We start from the raw sequence: 22,487 nt of genomic DNA, 5'->3' as shown, positions 1-22,487 counted from the left end.
TTATGCATCTTTGTATGTATCCATGTATGTATATAGGTATATATTTATGGATGTATGAAGGTATGTATTTATGTATGTATATATGTATGTTTGTATGTATCCATTTAAGTATGTAGGTATATAAGTATGTATGTATGTGAAAATGTTTGAGTGAGAATGTAGGTATGTGTTTTTGTATGTATGTATGTATGTATATATGTGTGTATGTATGTATAAATGTATGTATGTATCAATGAATGTATGTATGTGTGTATGTATGTATATGCATGTTTGCATGTATGAATGTATGCATGTATGTATCTCCATGTATGTATTTATGTGTGTGTGTGTAGGTGTGTATGTAGGTATATGTATGTATGTATTTCTGTATGTATGTATGAATGTATGGATGTATGTATCACTCCATGTACGCATTATATATGTAAGTATGTATGTATGTATGTAAGTAGGTATGTATGTATGTATATGCATGTATGTATCTATGTATGTATATATCCATTTATGTATAAATTCTTGTATGTATCTACGTATGTATGTTTGTACATATGAATGTATGTATGCATGCATGTTTGTATGTATGTACGTACGTATGTATGTATGTATGTATGTTTGTAAGTGTGTCTGTCTGTATGTATGTATATCTCCATGTATGTATGTATGTGTATATCCATGTATGTATAAATGTATGTATATATGTATGTATGTATGTATGTATATGTACTTGAGAATGTTTGAACTTAAGTAAGCATATATGTATGTATCTATGTCTGAGAGTCTGCATGTATGTTTGTATTAGTGTACCTATGTATGTATATATGTATGTAAGTAAGTATGTATCTCTGTGAGAATGTTTGTATGTGTGAGTGTATATAAGTGAGAATGTCTGTATTTATTTTTGTATGTATGTATGTATGTATGTTTGTAAGTGTGTATGTATGTATCTATGCATATATGTATGTATATGTATGTGTATGTATGCAAGTATGAATGTGTGTTTGTATCTATTTATGTATGTGTATATGTATGTATATATGTGTGTATGTATGTATGTATGTAGGTATATATGTATGTATAAATGTATATGTATGTATGTATCCATGTATGTATGTAGGTATATATGTATGAATGTATTAATGAATGTATGTATGTATAATTACATGTATGTATGTCTGTGTGTATGTATGCATGTATGTATAGATGGATGGATGTTAGGATGTGTGTATGTAGGTATGTATGTCTATATATGTATGTATGTATGTATATATCCATGTATGTATAAATGTATGTTTGTATGTATCCATCTATGTATGAAGGTATATATGTATGTATGTAAGTATGTATGTATGTATCTATGTTTGTAAGTGTGTATCTATGTATGTACTTATGTGTGAATGTATATATGTATGTATGTATGTATGTATGTGTGTATGTATATATGTATATCTATGTTTACATTTATGTGTATATGTATCTATAACTCCATGTATGTATGTATGTACGTATGTATTTATGTATGTATGTATGTATGTGTATATATGTATGTATGTAGGTATGCATGTATGTGTATGTATGTATGTATGTATGTATGTATGTATCTATGTATGTATGCATATACCCATGTATATATGAATGAATGTATGTATGTATGTATGTACGCATCTATGTATGTGTGTATATATGCATGTGTGCATGTATGTAGGTATGTATGTATGTATTTATATGTGTATATATGTATGCTTGTAAGTGTGTTTGTATGTATGTATCTAGGTGTGTTTGTAAGTGTGTATGTATGGTTGTATGTATGTATTAATGAATGTATGTATGTGTGAATGTATGTATATATGTGTGTATGTATGTATGTACATATATGTTTGCATTTATCTATATATGCATGTTTGTATAACTCTATGTATGTATGTCTGTATGTATGTATCCATGTTTGTATAATTGTATGTAAGTATCCATGTATCTATGTATTTATTACTTAATGTATGTATGCAGTATGTATGTTTGTATGTGTGTATGTATGTATCTGTGCCTGTATCTATGTATGTATCTATGTATGTATGCATGAGAGTATGTATGTATGTATGCTTCTAAGTGTGTATATATGTATGTAGGTATGTATGTTAGTATGAGTATATGTGTGTATGAATGTATGAATGTATGTATATGTGCATATATGTATGTATCTATGAATGAATGTTTGTATGTATGTATCCATGTATGTATGTATCAAAGTGTGAATGTAAGTATATATGTGTGTATGTATGTACTTATAGGTATGTTTGCATGTATGTAAGTATGTTTGTAAGTGTGTATGTATGTATGTACTTATGTATGTATGTGTAAATGTATGTATGTGTATATGTATATATGTATATGTATATCTGCATGTATTTGTATATGTATGTATGTATAACTCCAAGTATGTATGTATGTATGCATGTATGTATTCGTATGTGCATGTATGTAAGTATGTATGTATATATGTATGTTTATAAGTTTGTTTATATGTATGAAGGTATGTTTGTAAGTTTGTATGTATGTATGTATATATGTACGTATATGTATGTTTGCATGTATGTATATTTGTATGTATTTATAACTCCTTGTATGTTTGCATGTATGCATGTGTGCTCATATATGTGTAGATGTATTGTATGTAGGTTTGTATGTATGAAAAAAATGTTTTTTAATGTATGTATGTAAGCATGTATGTGTATTTGTATGTATGTACTAATATAGGTTTTTATGCATGAATATAGTAATGTATGTATGTATGTATATCTCAATGTATGTATATATGTATGTATGTATGTATTTGAGTACATATGTATGTATATATGAATGAATGTTTTTTTGTTTTTATGTATGTATGTATTTGTTTATGTTTGTATGTATGTGTGCATGTATGTATGTATGTATTTATGTATGTATGTATGTTTGTAAGTGTGTATGTATCTATGTATGTATGTATGATTGTATTCGTGTATGTATGTTTTTTTATGTATGTGAATGTATGAATGGCAGAATACATCTAAATATGATTGTATGTATATGTTTGTTTATATTTATGTTTCTTTGTACGCATGTATGTATGAATATAAATGTTTATGTATGTAAGTATGTATGTATTAATGTATGTATGTATATGTATGTATATATGTATGTACGTACATATGTATGTGTGTATGTATGTATGTATGTATGTCTGTATATATATGTTTGAATGTATGTATATTTGTTTGTATGTATAACTCCATGTATGTATGTATGTATTTATATGTATGTATGTATGTATGTATGTATATATCCATGTTTGTCCATCTATATATTAATTAATTAATATTTGTATATATGTGTGAATGTAAATATGTGTGCATGTATGTATGTTTGTGTGCATGTATCCATGGATGTATATATGAAAGTATGTATTTATGTGTGTATGTATGTATATATGAATTTATGTATTTATGAATGTACAAACATAAGTCGTATGTATGTAGGTATGTATGTCTGTATGTATGTATGTTTGTAAGTGTGTATATATGTATGTACTTATGTGCGTATGTGTGAATGTATGTATGTATTTGTGTATGTATATATGGACATGTATGTTTGCATGTATGTGTATATGTATGTATGTAAAACTCCGTGCATGTGTATATGTATGAATGTAAAACTCCATGCATGTGTCTATGTATGTATTTATTTATGTATGTATGTGTGTATGTATGTATGTATGTATGTATGCATGTATGTATATGTATGTGTTTGTATGTAGGTATGTATGTTTGTGTGTATGTTTATATATATATGTATGCATATATGGATGTGTATATGAATTAATGTATGTATGTATGTACGTATATATGTATGTATGTATATATGTGTGCATATATGTACGTATGTATGTATGTATGTATGTATGTATTCAGTATGTATGTATGTCTGTATGTCTGTATATATGTATGTATATATGTGTGTATGTGTGCATGTATGTATGAATGTATGTATATATGTATGCGTGTATGTATGTATGTATGTATGTGTGTATGTTTGTATGTTTGTATGTTTGTATGTTTGTATGTATGTTTGTATGTATATTTCCATGTCTGTATGTATGTAAATATGTAAGTATTTATACATATGTATGTATGCATGGATGTATGTATGTATGTCTTTATGTATATGGATGAATGTATGTATGTATGTGTCTATGTATGTACTTATATGTATATTTGCATGTATGTATATATGTATGTATGTATAATTACATGTATGTATGTATTTATGTATGTATGCATGTAAGTGTATATATGTATCTATGTATGTATATCTCCATGTATGTATATATGTATGTATGTATGTATCTGTGTATGTTTTTATGTATCCATGTATCCATGTATGTATGTATATATATATGTATGTACGTTTTTAAGTATGTATGTATGCATGTATGAATATGTATGTGTATATATGTAAGTATGTATGTATGTGTGTATATATGTATGTATGAATGTATTTATGAATCTATGTATGTATATATGTATGTCTGTACGTATATATGTTTATGTATGTTCGCATATATGTATGTATAACTCTATGTATGCATGTATATGTATGTATTTATGTATGAAGGTTTGTATGTATGTATATGTATGTATGTATGTATGTACAACTATGTATGCATGTTTATATGTCTGTATGTATGTATGTATGTGTGTTTGTATGTATGTACATTTTTATGTACATGTTTATGTATATGGATGAATGTTTGTATGTATATATCCATCTATGTATAAATGTTTGTATGTATGTATGTATGTGTTAATGTATGTATATATGTATTTATATGAACCTGAGAATTTTTGAATGTAAGAAATTATGTATGTATGTGTGTATGTATCTATGTCACAAAGTCTGCTTGTATGTTTGTAGTTGTGTACGTATGTATGTATACATGTATGTAAGTATGTATGTATGTGAGAATGTTTGTATGTGAGATTGTATATATATGAGAATGTCTCTATGTTTTTTTGTATGTTTGTATGTATGTATGTTTTTGTAAGTGTGTATGTATGTATGTATGCATGTATGTATGTATATGTACGTGTATGTATGAAAGTATGTATGTGTTTGTGTTTGTCTCCATGTACATATGTTTGTAGATGTATGTATATCTTCATATATGTGTATATTTTTGTATGTATGTGTGTATGTATGTATGTATATATGTATTAATGTATGTATGTATGTATGTATATCTTCATGTATGTAAATATATTTGTATGTGTGTATCCAAGTATGTATGTAGGTATATGTATGTATGTATTAATGAATGCATGTATGTGTGAATGTATGTATGTATGTATTTATGTTTGTGTCTCTGTATGTACTTATATGTATGCATGCATGTATGTACTTATGTATGTATGTATATATCCATGTATGTATAAATGTATGTATGTATGTGAGTATGTATGTATATATGTATGTATGTATGTATGTTTGTAAGTGGGTTTGTATGTATGTATGTTGGTATGTATGTCTTTATGTATGTATGTATGTTTGTAAGTGTGTATTTATGTATGTATATATGTTTATGTATGTTTGCGTGTATGTGTATATATAATGTATGTATGTATGTATGTATGTATATCTTCATGTATGTAAATATATTTGTTTGTATGTATCCAATTATGTATGTAGGTATATGTATGTATGTATTAATGAATGCATGTATGTGTGAATGTATGTATGTATGTATTTATGTTTGTGTCTCTGTATGTACTTATATGTATGCATGCATGTATGTACTTATGTATGTATGTATGTATATATCCATGTATGTATAAATGTATGTATGTATGTATGTGTGTATGTATGTATGTATGTATGCATGTATGTATATGTATGTGTTTGTATGTAGGTATGTATGTTTGTGTGTATGTTTATATATATATGTATGCATATATGGATGTGTATATGAATTAATGTATGTATGTATGTACGTATATATGTATGTATGTATATATGTGTGCATATATGTACGTATGTATGTATGTATGTATGTATGTATTCAGTATGTATGTATGTCTGTATGTCTGTATATATGTATGTATATATGTGTGTATGTGTGCATGTATGTATGAATGTATGTATATATGTATGCGTGTATGTATGTATGTATGTATGTGTGTATGTTTGTATGTTTGTATGTTTGTATGTATGTTTGTATGTATATTTCCATGTCTGTATGTATGTAAATATGTAAGTATTTATACATATGTATGTATGCATGGATGTATGTATGTATGTCTTTATGTATATGGATGAATGTATGTATGTATGTGTCTATGTATGTACTTATATGTATATTTGCATGTATGTATATATGTATGTATGTATAATTACATGTATGTATGTATTTATGTATGTATGCATGTAAGTGTATATATGTATCTATGTATGTATATCTCCATGTATGTATATATGTATGTATGTATGTATCTGTGTATGTTTTTATGTATCCATGTATCCATGTATGTATGTATATATATATGTATGTACGTTTTTAAGTATGTATGTATGCATGTATGAATATGTATGTGTATATATGTAAGTATGTATGTATGTGTGTATATATGTATGTATGAATGTATTTATGAATCTATGTATGTATATATGTATGTCTGTACATATATATGTTTATGTATGTTCGCATATATGTATGTATAACTCTATGTATGCATGTATATGTATGTATTTATGTATGAAGGTTTGTATGTATGTATATGTATGTATGTATGTATGTACAACTATGTATGCATGTTTATATGTCTGTATGTATGTATGTATGTGTGTTTGTATGTATGTACATTTTTATGTACATGTTTATGTATATGGATGAATGTTTGTATGTATATATCCATCTATGTATAAATGTTTGTATGTATGTATGTATGTGTTAATGTATGTATATATGTATTTATATGAACCTGAGAATTTTTGAATGTAAGAAATTATGTATGTATGTGTGTATGTATCTATGTCACAAAGTCTGCTTGTATGTTTGTAGTTGTGTACGTATGTATGTATACATGTATGTAAGTATGTATGTATGTGAGAATGTTTGTATGTGAGATTGTATATATATGAGAATGTCTCTATGTTTTTTTGTATGTTTGTATGTATGTATGTATGTATGTTTTTGTAAGTGTGTATGTATGTATGTATGCATGTATGTATGTATATGTACGTGTATGTATGAAAGTATGTATGTGTTTGTGTTTGTCTCCATGTACATATGTTTGTAGATGTATGTATATTTATCCTCATATATGTGTATATTTTTGTATGTATGTGTGTATGTATGTATGTATATATGTATTAATGTATGTATGTATGTATGTATGTATATCTTCATGTATGTAAATATATTTGTTTGTATGTATCCAATTATGTATGTAGGTATATGTATGTATGTATTAATGAATGCATGTATGTGTGAATGTATGTATGTATGTATTTATGTTTGTGTCTCTGTATGTACTTATATGTATGCATGCATGTATGTACTTATGTATGTATGTATGTATATATCCATGTATGTATAAATGTATGTATGTATGTATGTGAGTATGTATGTATATATGTATGTATGTATGTATGTTTGTAAGTGGGTTTGTATGTATGTATGTTGGTATGTATGTCTTTATGTATGTATGTATGTTTGTAAGTGTGTATTTATGTATGTATATATGTTTATGTATGTTTGCGTGTATGTGTATATATAATGTATGTATGTATGTATGTATGTATATCTTCATGTATGTAAATATATTTGTTTGTATGTATCCAATTATGTATGTAGGTATATGTATGTATGTATTAATGAATGCATGTATGTGTGAATGTATGTATGTATGTATTTATGTTTGTGTCTCTGTATGTACTTATATGTATGCATGCATGTATGTACTTATGTATGTATGTATGTATATATCCATGTATGTATAAATGTATGTATGTATGTATGTGAGTATGTATGTATATATGTATGTATGTATGTATGTTTGTAAGTGGGTTTGTATGTATGTATGTTGGTATGTATGTCTTTATGTATGTATGTATGTTTGTAAGTGTGTATTTATGTATGTATATATGTTTATGTATGTTTGCGTGTATGTGTATATATATGTATGTAACACTCCATGTATGTATGTATTTATGTATGAATATATATATATATACATGTATGTATATATATGTAAATATGTATGTATATATGTATGTATTTATGAATGAATGTATGTATATATGTATGTACGTATCTATATATGTGTGTATGTATGTAGGTATGTATTTATGTATGAATGTATGTATTTATGTATTGGTGTATGTATGTATGTTTGTTTGTGTGTATGTATTTGAGAATGTATGTATGTATTTTTGTATGTATGTATGTATGTATGCATGTATGTATTTATGTATATGTATGTATGTAGGTATGTGTGTATGTATGTATGCAAGTATGTATGTATATGTATGTATGTATGTATGTATTTATGTGTGTATTTTTGTATGTTTGTACGTATATATATCTCCATTTTTGCATGTATGTATGTATATGGATGTATATATCTATATATCCATGTATGTATAAATGTTTGTATTTATTTATGTATGTAAGTATGTATATGTATGTATGTATGCATGTATATTTTAATGTTTATGTACATGAGAATGTTTGAACGTAAGAAAGTATATATGTATGTTAGTATGTATCTATGTCTGTAAGTCTTTATGTATGTTTGTATTTGTGTACGTATGTATGTATATATATATGCATAAGTAGGTATGTATGTATGTATTTTTGTATGTATGTATGTATGTTTGTAAGTGTGTATGTATGCATGAATGTGTATATGTATGTGTATGTATGCAAGTATGTATGTGTGTGTATGTATGTATGTATGTATAAATGTATTAATGTATGTAGGTATACATGTATATGTATGTAAGTATGTATGTATGTATGTATTAATTTATGTATGTATGTATGTATGTAGGTATGTATTAATGTATGTATGTATGTATTTATTTATCTGTGTATGTATATTTGTATGTATAAATGTATGTATGTATACATGTATTAATATATGTATGTATTAATGTATGTATTAATCAACATCCATACACTAAGATACATACATACATACATACATACATACACACACACCAAAAAACATACATACAAACAAAATAAATACATGCATTCTCACATACAAACATTCTCACATATATATACATAAACACTCACATACATACATACATTCATAATGACATACATACATACTGACATGCAGACATATATTCACACATACATACATACATACATACTTACATACATATAAACACATATACATACATACACACACACATACATTCATACTTACTTTCACACATACATACAATAAATATAGATAATACATAAAGATATATATACACACACACATACATACATAGATATAAACACAAATACATATATTCATACATGAACACATACATACACACACATATACATACATACATAAACATACATAGCACAATCATATATACATACATAAAGACATACATACGTACAGATATATATACACACATACATACATACATTCATACATACATACATACATACACACTTACATACAAACATACATACAGATACACATACATAAACACACACACATACATACATTCATACATAAACACACGGATACACAAATGTATACATTCACACACACACATATATACATACGTTAACACATTCACACCTACATTCTTGTATTCACACACATGCACACACTTACATATTTACACATATATACATATGTACATAAATTATACTTAGACACATACATACATACATACATACATACATACTCAGACATAAATACATACATACACACATACACATACATACACTGCTACATTCATACATACACACACACATACATAAATACATACACACACACACACATACGTTCATACACATACATTCATATCTCGACACATACAATTAACACAGACATACGTATACACATCTATACATACACAGATACATACATACATACTCAGACACACATATACACACACACACACACACACACACACACACACACACACACATATACATACCTATATTCATACACTGATATACCTTCATATCGTCACCCTCTTAAATTAATCGCCTAAGTCATTTTTTTCAGTTTTTTGTGTTTCCTGAAAACTCTGAAAAAATGACTCAGGCGATTATTTTAAGAGGGTGACGATATTTACGCACATAGATTCTGAATTCTATATTCTATAGATATGTACATACATACATTTACACATGCCTACCCAAATATATACACACACACACATGCAAGTTGTCCCAGTAAAAAAGCTGCTAGAGGCCTTTAGTTTCCATCGTAGCTGAACTTCAACGATGAGTCAGAACGAGGAAAATAATCCAGAGAATCACATTGTCTGATCTTTAAAGAACGTATTTGCAAATGATGGTGGAAAATAAGTATTTGGTCAAGAACAAACGTTCATCTCAATACTTTGTTGTTTATGCTTGGTTGGCATGGACAGAGGTCCAACCTTTTCTGTAGGTCTTCACTAGGTTTTCACACACTTGCTGGTATTTTGTCCCATTCCTCCATGCGGATCTCCTCTAGAGCGGAGATGTTTCAGGGTCGTCGCGAGGCAACACGGACTGATTCATCTTCAGTGAATTGCTGATGGAAGGAGGTTTTCAGCGAACACGGCCCGCTCAGTCTTTCCTTTCCACAGATCAGTGGTCCTGGCCCCTCTGCAGAAAAACGTGATGTTCCCGCCGCCGTGCTTCACAGTAGGTATGGTGTTATTTCTGCTCCAAACATGACAATTTGATTTTTTACCAAAAAGTTGTATTTTGGTTTCATCTGACCATAGGACATTTTCCCGGTCCTCTTCTGGATCATCCAGATTCTCTGTAGCAGCCTTCAGAGGGTCCTGGACATGTATGCTCTGAAGCAGGGGTTCGCTTCTGGCACTGCAGGCTTTGAGTCCCTGCAGCGTCGTGAGTTCCTGATGGTTGCGTTTGTAACTCTGGTCCAGCTCTCTGCAGCTCCTTCACCAGGTCCCTCGTGTGCTTCTGGGATTTTTGCTCAGCGTTCTTGCGATCATTTTGACTCCACGGGGTGAGATCTTGCGTGGAGGCCCGGACAGAGGGAGATTATCACTGGTCTTGTACGTCTTCCATTTTCTACTGATTGCTCCCACAGTTGACATCTTCACACCGAGCTGCTCACCCAGAGCAGAGTCAGTCCTCCCAGCTGGTGCAGGTCTACAGTTTGGTTTCTCTTTGGTCTCGGCCATGGTGGAGCTTAGAGGGTTTGAGGCTTTTATTCTGATAACCAGTTCAAACAGGTGACGTGTGGAGGACGAGGACTGAAGGGCCTCTTACAAAAGAAGTTACAGGTTTGTGAGACAGAAATCTTGCTTGTTTGTTCTTGACCAAATACTTATTTTCCACCATCATTTGCAAATACATTCTTTAAAAATGATACAATGTGATTTTCTGGGTTATTTTTCTCAGTCTGTCTCATAGTGTCTCACACACACACACACACACACACACACACACACACACACACACACACACACACATATATACATACATACATAGTTGCCTGCATACATACATAAATTTATACATACATATATACATACATTCATGTATACATACATATATACGTCCATGCATACTTACATACATATACAAACATACATTCATACATACATACATACATACATTCACGTGTGTGTGTGTGTGTGTGTGTGTGTGTGTGTGTGTGTGTGTGCGCGCACTCACAGGACAGATGGCGGACACACGTGCACGCTCTCCATCAGAGCGGCTGCAGGGAAGCTGCCATTCCACTTCCTGTCCGACCCCTGAGGCTCCGCCTCCCCGCCTGTCAATCACACCGAAGGGGCGGGAACTGTTACAACTATTTTAATTTTTTTTCTTTTTTTTTTTTTTATATTTTGTTATCAAAGTTTCTATTTCATCATTTTGAAACCAAGAAATGTCTGTGAATTCATCACTGACGTGTTACTGTTTTTCTCCTGAAAGCCGAGAACCCGCAGGAACCTCCAGGTTCCTCAGGAGAACGTGGTGGAACCGGACCCAGATGTTCCCGGACCTCCTGGCTTCCACTCAGGTCCACGTTGTTCTCCGAACCGCTCGGGTTCGGGTTCCCCGCAGTTCTCCAAGAAGAACCCGGAGAACAACATCCTGGACTCCGAGCAGGACCTGCTGCTCCTGGTCTGCATGGTCCTGGAGGACCACAGAAGGAGCAGTGGAGGGTCGACTCTCTGCTGCCACCTGCTGCTTCTGCAAGAACATCCCAGACAGAAGCTGAGGGGGCAATAAAGGCTTCATAACATGTAATAAACATGTAATAGATGTGTAATAGATGTGTAATAAACATGTAATAGATGTGTAATAGATGTGTAATAACGTGTAATAAACATCTTGCATGACTTTTCTCAAGAGCATAAAGACTTCAATAATCCAGATGTTAGATGTTCTGGATGGCTTGGACATGGGCAGAGGAGGGATGGAGAAGATCTGGGTAGAGGAGGATGGAGGAGGTCGGGAGACCAGAGAGGAGGTTTGTGGATGGAGGGGAGGAGGACAGGAGGTGTGACAGGAGAAGGTGAGATGAAGGGAGATGATTGGCTGTGGAGACCCCAGAAGGGAGCAGAAGAAAAAGGAGAAGTAACTTGTAATGTAAGAGAGAACCATCGGTGGGTTCTCCTGGTCTCTGGAAGCTCCTCCCCGGTCACTAGAAGGTGGTGGGGCTGAGGTTCTTACTGGACTGGGTCCTCCTGCTGCAGGAGGTCCCTAGAGGAGGAACCACCTCCGCAGATGTTTGGGTGCATCTGGACACCTGGAGACGAGGAGCCGAGTCCTCCTCCGACGTGCCTGGAGAAGAGGAACGGGATTGAAGGTTCTCCTCGGGCCTCTTCCCTTCTCTTCTCCACCTCCTTCAGAGAACATCAGACATGGATGGTAGAACTTGTGTCGGGACTCACGGATCTCCACCGGGGTTGGTCTGTGAGCCGAAGAGGAGGAGCTTCTCGCTGAGGGACTCCACCTGGACGCCTCGCTGCTGAAGGTCCCGCCCGCCGGGTCCTCGCCGTCCCTCCAACGCTCTCCAGACCTGGACGACCAGGCAGGAACACGCTGAGGAGAAGCTGAAGTGAAGAACCTCAAGGTTCCTCACCTCCGAGACCTTCCCCGTCCACGGCAGGAGGTGAACCAGGAGGTTGGAGGTGGAGGTTCTCCACAGGGCGGCGGCCCTTACCTGGCGAGGGGCGTGGAGGTGCAGGGGCGGGGCCTCTTGGGCAGGGGGCGGGGCCTCTGAGCCAGGGGGCGGGGCCTCTGAGCCAGGGGGCGGGGCCTCGGAGCGGAAGGGACCGTGGAGGCCGGGATCTTCTGGGTCCTCAGACAGCGTTCGATCTGCTCCCTCAGCTCCTCCACCTCGGCCTGCAGGGCCTTGAACGCACCGCTGACACCAAACACACCACGGGGGGGGTCACACACACACACACACACACACACACACACACACACACACACACACACACACACACACACAGACACACACACACACACGGTATGCATGAACACATGGAGACCAACATCCTCCTCAGAGGACCCAGGAGAACATCTATCCTGGTCCTGGTCCTGATCCTGGTTACTCTCAACACGTCGCCATGACGACACTCACCTGGCCTCCTGACAGGAGGTCGGTGACCTGAGTGGGTTGCCACGGCGATGGTGGGAGGCGGTGTTGGACGAGGAGGAGGAGGAGGAGCTTGGATAGTGGTTGCCATGGTCACCATGGGATGGAGAGGAAGCTGGAGGAGGAGGAGGAGGGTCAGACAACAGCGCCCTCTACTGGACAACAATGGAAGCACCAGATATCATAATACAACACAATACAACACACACACACACACACACACACACACACACACACTATACTACACACACAATGGACCACACACACACACACACACACACACACACACAGATGACTGTTTAAAGTGTAAAACACAAGTACTATAAATAGAAGGGTTTTCTAGAAGTAGTTTTAAGCTGCAACATAAAGCACAACTCCAGCAGGAGAACCTTCTGGAGACCCTCGAGAACCTGGAGACCCTGTAGACCATGGAGAACATGGAGACTCTAGAGACCTTAGAGACCATGAAACATCTGGAAACCCTAAAGACCCTGGAGTTCCTAGAGAACCTGGAGATCCTAGAGAACCTGCGGACCCTGGACAGTCTTTAGACCCTAGAGACTCTGAACACCCTGGAGTCCCAGGGGACCCAAGAGACCCTGGAGACCCTAGAGAACCTGCAGACCCTAGAGACCCTGAACACCCTGGAGAGCCTGGAGACTCTAGAGACCTTAGAGACCATGAAACATCTGGAGACCCTAAAGACCCTGGAGACTCTAGAGACCCTAAAGACCCTGGAGAGCCTAGAGACTCTAGAGACCTTAGAGACCATGAAACATCTGGAGACCCTAAAGACCCTGGAGACTCTAGAGACCCTAAAGACCCTGGAGAGCCTGGAGACTCTAGAGAACCTGGAGACCCTAGAGAACCTGGAGACCATGGACACTCTGCAGATCCTAGAGACTCTGAACACCCTGGAGTCCCAGGGGACCCAAGAGACCCAGGAGAGCCTCCCTCAGGAGCAGCAGTTTTCTGTATAGTGAAGGTGGCCCCCCTCACCGTGGTTCAGGTCTGGATCTCCGTGGTGTGTTCGGGGGGCGGGGCCAGGGTGATTGGCGGGTCTGGTCTGGGCCCCCCCCTCCCCGAGACAGGAGAGCGTGGAGGAGGAACCCAGGTGGACCTCCTCCCCCCCCCGGCTCCACGGCGCCCCCTGCTGGCCTCCCTCGGACCCGGGGAACCCGCTGTCCGTCCCCGGGGACGAGGACGGGACCACGAACCCCCCCCGGCGGGGTCGGGGGGCGCCGACCTGGGACGTTAGGCTCCGCCCCTCGCTCGTACCCCCCCCCACCAGGCTGAAGCTGAAGGAGCCCCCCCCTCCGGAGGGTGGAGACCGGCCCCCCCAGGAGGACCTGCTGGGTCTCCTGGACCGCTGTGTGGGGAGGAGGACCTTCGGAGAACCCCTGTGCCCAGGTTCCATCAGCCTGTCAGAGAACATTGGAGAACATTACAGAACATCAAGAACTTCACAGAACACGCAAAACACCGCAGAACGTCAGAGAACATCATAGAACGTCATGGAACCACACCAAGACCTTGAAGGGACAGTGCACCAGATGCAGAACATCTGAGAGCTTCTTGGACAAACAGGAAACAAACCTCCGTGTGTCTGCTGGACGCCGTCCCACCTCGCCGTGGGCTTCGGGTTCCTCGGCGGAGGCAGGCGGGCGGAGAAGCTCCTCCCCCGGCGAGGCCTGACCTCCTCTGGAACCTCCAAGGCTGGGGAGAAGGACGAGGAACACGAGGGATGAGAAGATGACCTCCTGGCTGTAGACCCAGGACCTCCTGGAGGTCTCACCCGTCTGTTTCCGTGACGATGACGCCGTCCGCAGGGTCCGGGTGGAGAAGCTCATCCTCCATCTTCAGGGCTGGACCTCCATCTCCTGAGGGCCCTTCAGGGTCGACCCACAGGGGCCCGGCCAGGACCTGGGGAGGGTATATATAAGTGTCTATATACATATATAGATGCATATGTGTGAGTAAAAAAAAATAGGCTACGCTAAGCTAAGCTAAGCTAAGCTAAGTTAGTCCTTTATGTCCCATGATGCAGAAGCTGCAAGGGTTCTTTCCAATGGATGGCACAGAGTATCAATCATTAGCGGGGGGGGATCTCGAATTAGCCGATGCATGTAGCTAAGATAAGCTAAGCTAAGCTAAGCTAAGCTAAGCTAGTCCTTTTTGTGTCCAATGGTGGGGTAACTGCACATGCATCCGCGAATGGACAGCGCAGAAATTAATATATATATGTACTGCATGTAGTCCCATCTTGCTCCTTACAAGATGGGACTACATACAAGGAGCAAGATGATGATCTTCTCAGAGGGTTTGGCAGGACCAAGAGGGCGGGCAGGAGGTCATACCTGGGGGCGGGGCTCCGGGGCAGGGGGCGGGGCCGGGGACACAATCTGCCCCCGGCCCAGCTGCTCCTTCAGCCCGTCCATCTTCATCTCGCAGCGGAAGATCAGCCCCTCCAGCTCCCTGGGACGGGAGGAACCCGTTAGGAACCTGGAGAACCGCCCAGTAGGGAGGTCAAGCTGGGGCCTCACCGCTCGGGGTCAAAGGAGCCCGGGTCTGCTCCCTGCAGCAGGAGGTCCCGGTGGTCGTCCCTCGCCAGAAGATACCCTCGCTCCAGGGAGTCCAGGCCCTGGAGGAGCCGCGAGAGGCCCTGAGGAGGAACACAAGGGTTTCAGAACCTGACAGGAGACAACTTTCCCTTCTTGGACTCTGAGACCCCAACCTTCTTCTGCTCAGACGCCAGCAGCTTTTTGTTCTCCAGGAGATCCTCAAAGGTCTGGGTCTGAGTGGAGCACAGAGCGGACGTTACGCCGATGCCTTCACATCGGGGAACCCCAGGGAAGTTCTCCGCTCCTCACCTGCTGGAGGAACCTGTCAGCCTGGCTGTAGAGGACCGACATCAGCTGCCGCCCCACCTGGAGGTCACCTGAGCAAGAGGCCCGCGAAGGAGGTCCGCTAGTAGAAGTTCCTGCACCGGACGAAGGAACAAACATCAGCTGTGCCGTGTGGAACCTTTGGTGTTCTGCAGGCTGAGGTTCCATACTCTGGGTTCCATCGTCTGGGTCCAGAGGAGCAGCCTGGAGATCCGCCCTCTGAGCCCGAGGGATGTCCAGGGTCAGGAGATTGGAAGGAACTCCATTAAGTCCAGAGAGCAGAGAGTGACCGGGCCGGGGCGGGTCCGAGTACAGGTTCACCTGAAGGAGGTGGAACCCAAACACAGGGTGATCAGAGGTTCTGAACTCCTCTGAAAGCTTCTGGTCCAGATCTTTCCCTTCCTTCACTTTCACTTTCTGGTTGTGTGGAGGAGCTGGGTGGGGCAAGTGGAGGCTGACAGGAACCTGAGAGGAACCTGAGCTGGACCTCAGCAGCTCCAAACCAGGCACTGTATGGTTGCACCACAACTCACAGTGGTCAACCAGACAGAAGGTTTCTCTAGAGTGATGAATCCAAGCCCAGGTTCTCGCCCACCTTGGCCTCCAAACGCAGACGGTCGATGGTGTTCTCCTTCTCGGCGTACTTGGTCAGCAGTTTGTCGTAGTCCTCCTGCAGGAGGAGAGGAGACCAGGACCATCAGGACCTGAAGGACGGTGAAGGTCGTGGCTTCAGCAGGAACCAGGCTGGGTTCTGGTCCCAAGGTAGGAGAACATAGAGAACTAAGGTAGGAGAACGTGGAGAGGACCAAGGTAGGAGGACCAAGGTAGGAGAACATGGAGAACCAAGGTAGGAGAATGTGGAGAGGACCAAGATAGGAGAACCGAGGTAGGAGAACATGGAGAACTGAGGTAGGAGAACGTGGAGAGCCAAGGTAGGAGAACATGGAGAGCCAAGGTAGGAGAACATGGAGAGGACCAAGGTAGGAGAACCGAGGTAGGAGAACATGGAGAACTGAGGTAGGAGAATGTGGAGAGGACCAAGGTAGGAGAACCAAGGTAGGAGAACACGGAGAACCCAGGCAGGAGAACATGGAGAACTGAGGTAGGAGAATGTGGAGAGCCAAGGTAGGAGAACGTGGAGAACCAAGGTAGGAGAACCAAGGTAGAAGAACATGGAGAGCCAAGGTAGGAGAATGTGGAGAGGACCAAGGTAGGAGAACTGAGGTAGGAGAACACGGAGAACCCAGGCAGGAGAACATGGAGAACCAAGGTAGGAGACGTGGAGAGGACCAAGGTAGGAGAACGTGGAGAACCCAGGCAGGAGAACATGGAGAACCAAGGTAGGAGAACACGGAGGGGACCAAGGTAGGAGAACCAAGGTAGGAGAACGTGGAGAACCCAGGCAGGAGAACATGGAGAAACAAGGTAGGAGAACGTGGAGAGGACCAAGGTAGGAGAACCAAGGTGGGGAGAACATAGAGAGCCAAGGCAGGAGAACATGGAGAACCCAGGCAGGCCTGGGAGGAACATGGAGACTCCCACAGAGGGAGAACCCACTGAGGTAGAGAAGGTTCTACCACAGATTGTGGACCCAGAGGGACGTCTGCTCAGTTCTAGCTGAGGTTGGAGGTTGAAGGTACCTGCAGCTGCAGCAGCAGGGCGGCGGCCTGCTGGGGGCTCCTGAAGTCATGTGGGACGGTGGCCCCGCCCCCGTCGCCACGGCGCCCGTCGTCACGGCGCAGAAGAACCTCCTTCACAATGTCGGCGGGGGACTTGAAGACCAGGGGCCGCTCGGGGCAGGAGGTCCGCGGGGGGGCGGCTCTGCTCCGAGGGGGGGTGTAGACACCTCTGGGGAACCCCAGCCGAGAGTCCACCGCCCGGCGAGCTCCAGAAGCTCTGCTGGAGAACATCAGGAACTCCATGAAGGAGCTTCACGGAGGGCAAATGTCACGGGACAAAGTCCACCCGCGAGACCTCCGGGCTCACCTGGACCCTTCGGCCGCTCCGGGTGGAGCTCTGGGTGTCTTCTGGACGGCTCCGGCAGGTGGAGCTTCAGGAGTGCGTGGCCTCCTTGTCCTCAGAGAAGACGGATCCTCGCTGAAGACCTCAGCCTCGCTGCAGTCGGATCCCCACGGACTTCCTGGAAGGTCCGTCTCTGGAAACGTTTCGTTTTCGATGAAGAACTCGGAGCAGACGTCGGAGAGAGAAGGTTCTCCTGCCCTCGGGGTCCTCCGGTCCTCCTCTTCTTCATCGTCTCCAGACCCATGGTCCATCCCGTGTCCTCCACGGCTCTCGGGAAGAAGGGCTTCCCGAACGCCTGCCGACGGAGATGGGAGAATAGTTCCGTGGAGGTCTGCAGGAACCTGGTTCTCCAGAGGTTCTGGAGAACCTCGAGCTCCTTCACAGTGACATCACAGACGTCTGCTCCTCCTTTGTGACGTCACATCCTGTCCAGCAGGAGAGAAGAACCCACCGGACCACCGAACCCTCGATCTCTCATGAGGACCTTTTCAATTGACCCGAATCACCTCCTTCCAGACGTGGACCTCTGAGGGTCTAGATGTTTGAGAAGAACCCGGAACATCCAGAACCCTGAGGGTGAAGGAGGTCAGGATGAAGACCCACCTGGTGATGGAGCTGCTCCATCCTCCCCTGCAGACCTGGATCTCAGCTCCTCAGGTTCTACCAGCCTGGTGTTCCTCAGGGAGTCCTCCAGGCCGATGATGCCGTTCTCGTCCATCTGCCTCACAAAGTCCTCCTCCTCCATCTCCTCAACCACCTCCTCCTCCTGGACCTCTGTGGTCCAGAAGACCCCCCCCGCCGCGCCCCTCCTCCGGGTCTCCATCGGGGCCTCAGGTTCTGGTCTCGGCCCGGAAGCGGACCCTCCGCATCTTCTCCTGGCTCCCTGGATCTGCGGTGAAGTCCCACCAGCCAGACATGACCTCCAGCTCAGGGACCTTCATCCACCTCAGAGGTCCACCTGCAGGACGCAGATGCAGGACCTGAAACACAGGAGTGCAGTACTTCATGTACTCCGAGTACTAAGTACTCCGAGTACTTAGCCGGGATCCTGTTACTGCAGAACTTCTGGGTTCTCCGTGTCCCTCACACACTCCCAAACCAGACAGAGAACCTGGAGAACCCATGCAGGAGAACATGGAGACTCCGAGATTAGAATCCAGAAGATCTAATCCGGGAGTCTCCTGGACCTTCTCAGGTGGAACCTCAGGTGGGAACCCGAGCCCAGGATGGATGAAAGCTGGACGCAGATGTTCAGTGCAGGTGAGCTCGGTGTCTGTCGCCACGGCAACGTGACCCGGCGACCTACACCGAAATAAAGTGACGGAGCACGGCGGGTTCCTCGAGGAGGAACCGGAGAACGTTCAGAAAAGAGTCACGAGGAGCAGGTTCTGGACATCGCAGAGGAGGTTCTTAAAGATCTGGTGGGACAGAAGCCGAGAACCAGGACGGATCCCCAGAACCTCATGAAGATGATTGCTGGAGATCCATCTTCTCCGCTCTCGTCACCATCCCAGATTAATCCCAAGAAGATTATCGGCCCACGTTCTCCACGGACGTGGAACCACAGTCCAGCCTGGAGAACCTGCTGCCCGGCCACCTTCAGCAGGTTCTCCAGGACGCTCACCATGTCTCCCAGAAAGGAGACCACGTGGAACCCCGAGGTGGAGAATGTTGTTTTAATAAATGGGTTATTACACACTTATTACCATGGCAACCGAGTGTTATTACACACTTATTACCATGGCAACATAGTGTTATTACACACTTATTACCATGGCAACATAGTGTTATTACACACTTATTACCATGACAACATAGTGTTATTACACACTTATTACCATGGCAACATAGTGTTATTACACACTTATTACCATGGCAACAGAGTGTTATTACACACTTATTACCAAACAACGTCAGTGTTGTCACTTGTAGTGATGAATGTGTTGCACCAGCAGGAAACACCATCACATGCTTAGACCTTCTGCTCGGAGGAGCTCAGGGGGCCAGATGGAGCAGATAATCTGAAGATCCAACCCCACCTCACACACACACACACACACACACACACACACACACACACACACACACACATGTCCCATCAGACACAGACGGACGGCAGCTTAGATCTCCTGACCCACGGGGGGTCTGGAGGAGAACCTACAGCAGGAGTGAAGAACCGCAGAACCAAGGCCTTAGAACAGACACAACTTCCAGAAGGTTCCTCCTGAGCTCCACCTCAAAGGGTTCTGGAAACCCAGTCCGGAAGGTTCTGCCACAGAACCTGGGTTCTCCAAGGGTTCTCCAAGGGTTCTCCACCCCGGTCCAGAGACACACCTCACACCTCCTGAAGGTTCTACTTGGAAAATCTCCTCGTCATCATTTCCTCCCAGAGGAGCTGCAACAACACAATGGGATCAATAACAGCAATATGATCAATATCATTGATACCAGCGTCTGTACAATCAATACATTATCAATGTCATCAATACCAACATCACTATGATCAATATCATGATCAATGTCATCAATATCACCGTCTATATGATCAATATCCTGTTCTTCAGATCAACTTCCTTTCATTCAACAGCAGCAACCCTTTCAGAGAACACACACACACACACACACACACACACACACACACACACACAGAGTATACACAACAACACACACACACACACACAGTATACACAACAAAACACACACACATACAAAACACACAGTATGCACAACAAAACACACACACACACACACAGTATACACAACAAAACACACACACACACACACAGAACATACAGTACACACACTATACACAACAAAACACACACACACACACACACAGAACATACAGTACACACACTATACACAACAAAACACACACAATCACACACATAGAACATACAGCACAAACAGTAAAAATAACAATATACAACACAATATACTACACAAAGTATACAAAAATCACCCACAATAATATACACACACACACACACACACACACACACACACACACACACGGAGTGTTTGCAGACTCACCTCACCGACTACTTTTTACAAATCTGGTGTTTTTGTCACCGAGCGCCGGGGGAGGTGTGTGTACGCGTGCACGTGTGTGCCTGTGTGTGTACGCGTGCACGTGTGTGTGTGAGGGGGGGTCCCAGGGGTCGTTGCCTTGAAAACCGTTAAACTAAAGAAATGGAGCCCCCCCCCCCCGTCTCCATGGCGCTCAGAACACAACACACACACACGCACACACACGCCGGGACTCACACGCACGGTGTTTGAATCCGGAGATTTCTGCTCCACTCGTGTCTCGTCACGGACCTCCTTCATCCGGGCTCCGCGCGGGCGATCGATTTCACGAACACGCTTCCGCGTGGAACGCGTGCCCGCGGAGGACGGTGTTCTCCGTGGAACCCTGCTGACGTCACAGGAGAACCCGCCGCCGCCCGCCCGGAAGCCACGAGCCTGACAGGTGGAACTCGGGGCGAAGTTCGCCCACGGAGAGCACCGGGGGCACCGGCTCTGGCTGCTGATTGGCCAGGAGGCGGCTCAGGGGGCGGGGCTTAAGATGACTGACAGTCTTCAAACCGCAGGTTGGTGGTAATAAAATGAAATATAACATCAAATAATATATTGTAATACAATATAATGTAATATAATATAATATAATATAATACAATATAATGTAATATAATATAATATAATTACAATATGATGTAATGTAATATTACCA

General features: G+C 41.1%; 1 protein-coding gene across 5 annotated transcripts in view; it reads right to left on the bottom strand.

Moving 5' to 3' along the window:
* Positions 1-22,210, bottom strand: part of akna (AT-hook transcription factor) — a 35,144-nt gene extending 12,934 nt beyond the window's left edge. The window contains exons 1-20 of one of the 5 annotated variants that reach the window (XM_086171069.1): positions 22,022-22,210; positions 20,916-21,149; positions 19,358-19,734; positions 18,719-19,049; positions 18,373-18,631; positions 17,328-17,402; positions 16,903-17,053; positions 16,718-16,827; positions 16,582-16,641; positions 16,391-16,509; positions 16,205-16,322; positions 15,643-15,770; positions 15,444-15,563; positions 14,847-15,268; positions 13,833-13,962; positions 13,407-13,610; positions 13,135-13,262; positions 12,914-13,024; positions 12,146-12,430; positions 11,909-12,008 (exon numbers count right to left, since the gene is read on the bottom strand). In XM_086171069.1, coding sequence (XP_086027195.1) covers positions 11,909-12,008; positions 12,146-12,430; positions 12,914-13,024; positions 13,135-13,262; positions 13,407-13,610; positions 13,833-13,962; positions 14,847-15,268; positions 15,444-15,563; positions 15,643-15,770; positions 16,205-16,322; positions 16,391-16,509; positions 16,582-16,641; positions 16,718-16,827; positions 16,903-17,053; positions 17,328-17,402; positions 18,373-18,631; positions 18,719-19,049; positions 19,358-19,577 — 3,071 coding nt within the window. In that variant the 5' untranslated portion in view covers positions 19,578-19,734; positions 20,916-21,149; positions 22,022-22,210. Of the gene's footprint in view, positions 1-11,908; positions 12,009-12,145; positions 12,431-12,913; positions 13,025-13,134; positions 13,263-13,406; positions 13,611-13,832; positions 13,963-14,846; positions 15,269-15,443; positions 15,564-15,642; positions 15,771-16,204; positions 16,323-16,390; positions 16,510-16,581; positions 16,642-16,717; positions 16,828-16,902; positions 17,054-17,327; positions 17,403-18,372; positions 18,632-18,718; positions 19,050-19,357; positions 19,735-20,915; positions 21,150-21,787; positions 21,905-22,021 lie in introns of those variants that run through there. The other 4 variants (XM_086171073.1, XM_086171071.1, XM_086171074.1 and 1 more) reach the window with 4 other exon arrangements.
* Between the last annotated feature and the right edge of the window lie 277 nt (positions 22,211-22,487).

Source organism: Fistularia commersonii, chromosome 23 (genome assembly GCF_037954325.1).
Source record: "Fistularia commersonii isolate RoL2024-O1a breed Wild chromosome 23, RoL_Fcom_v1.0, whole genome shotgun sequence".
Classification (NCBI taxonomy): Eukaryota; Metazoa; Chordata; class Actinopteri; order Syngnathiformes; family Fistulariidae; genus Fistularia; species Fistularia commersonii.
Note: the sequence above shows the minus strand (reverse complement) of the source record. Positions and strands in the feature narration are given on the sequence as shown.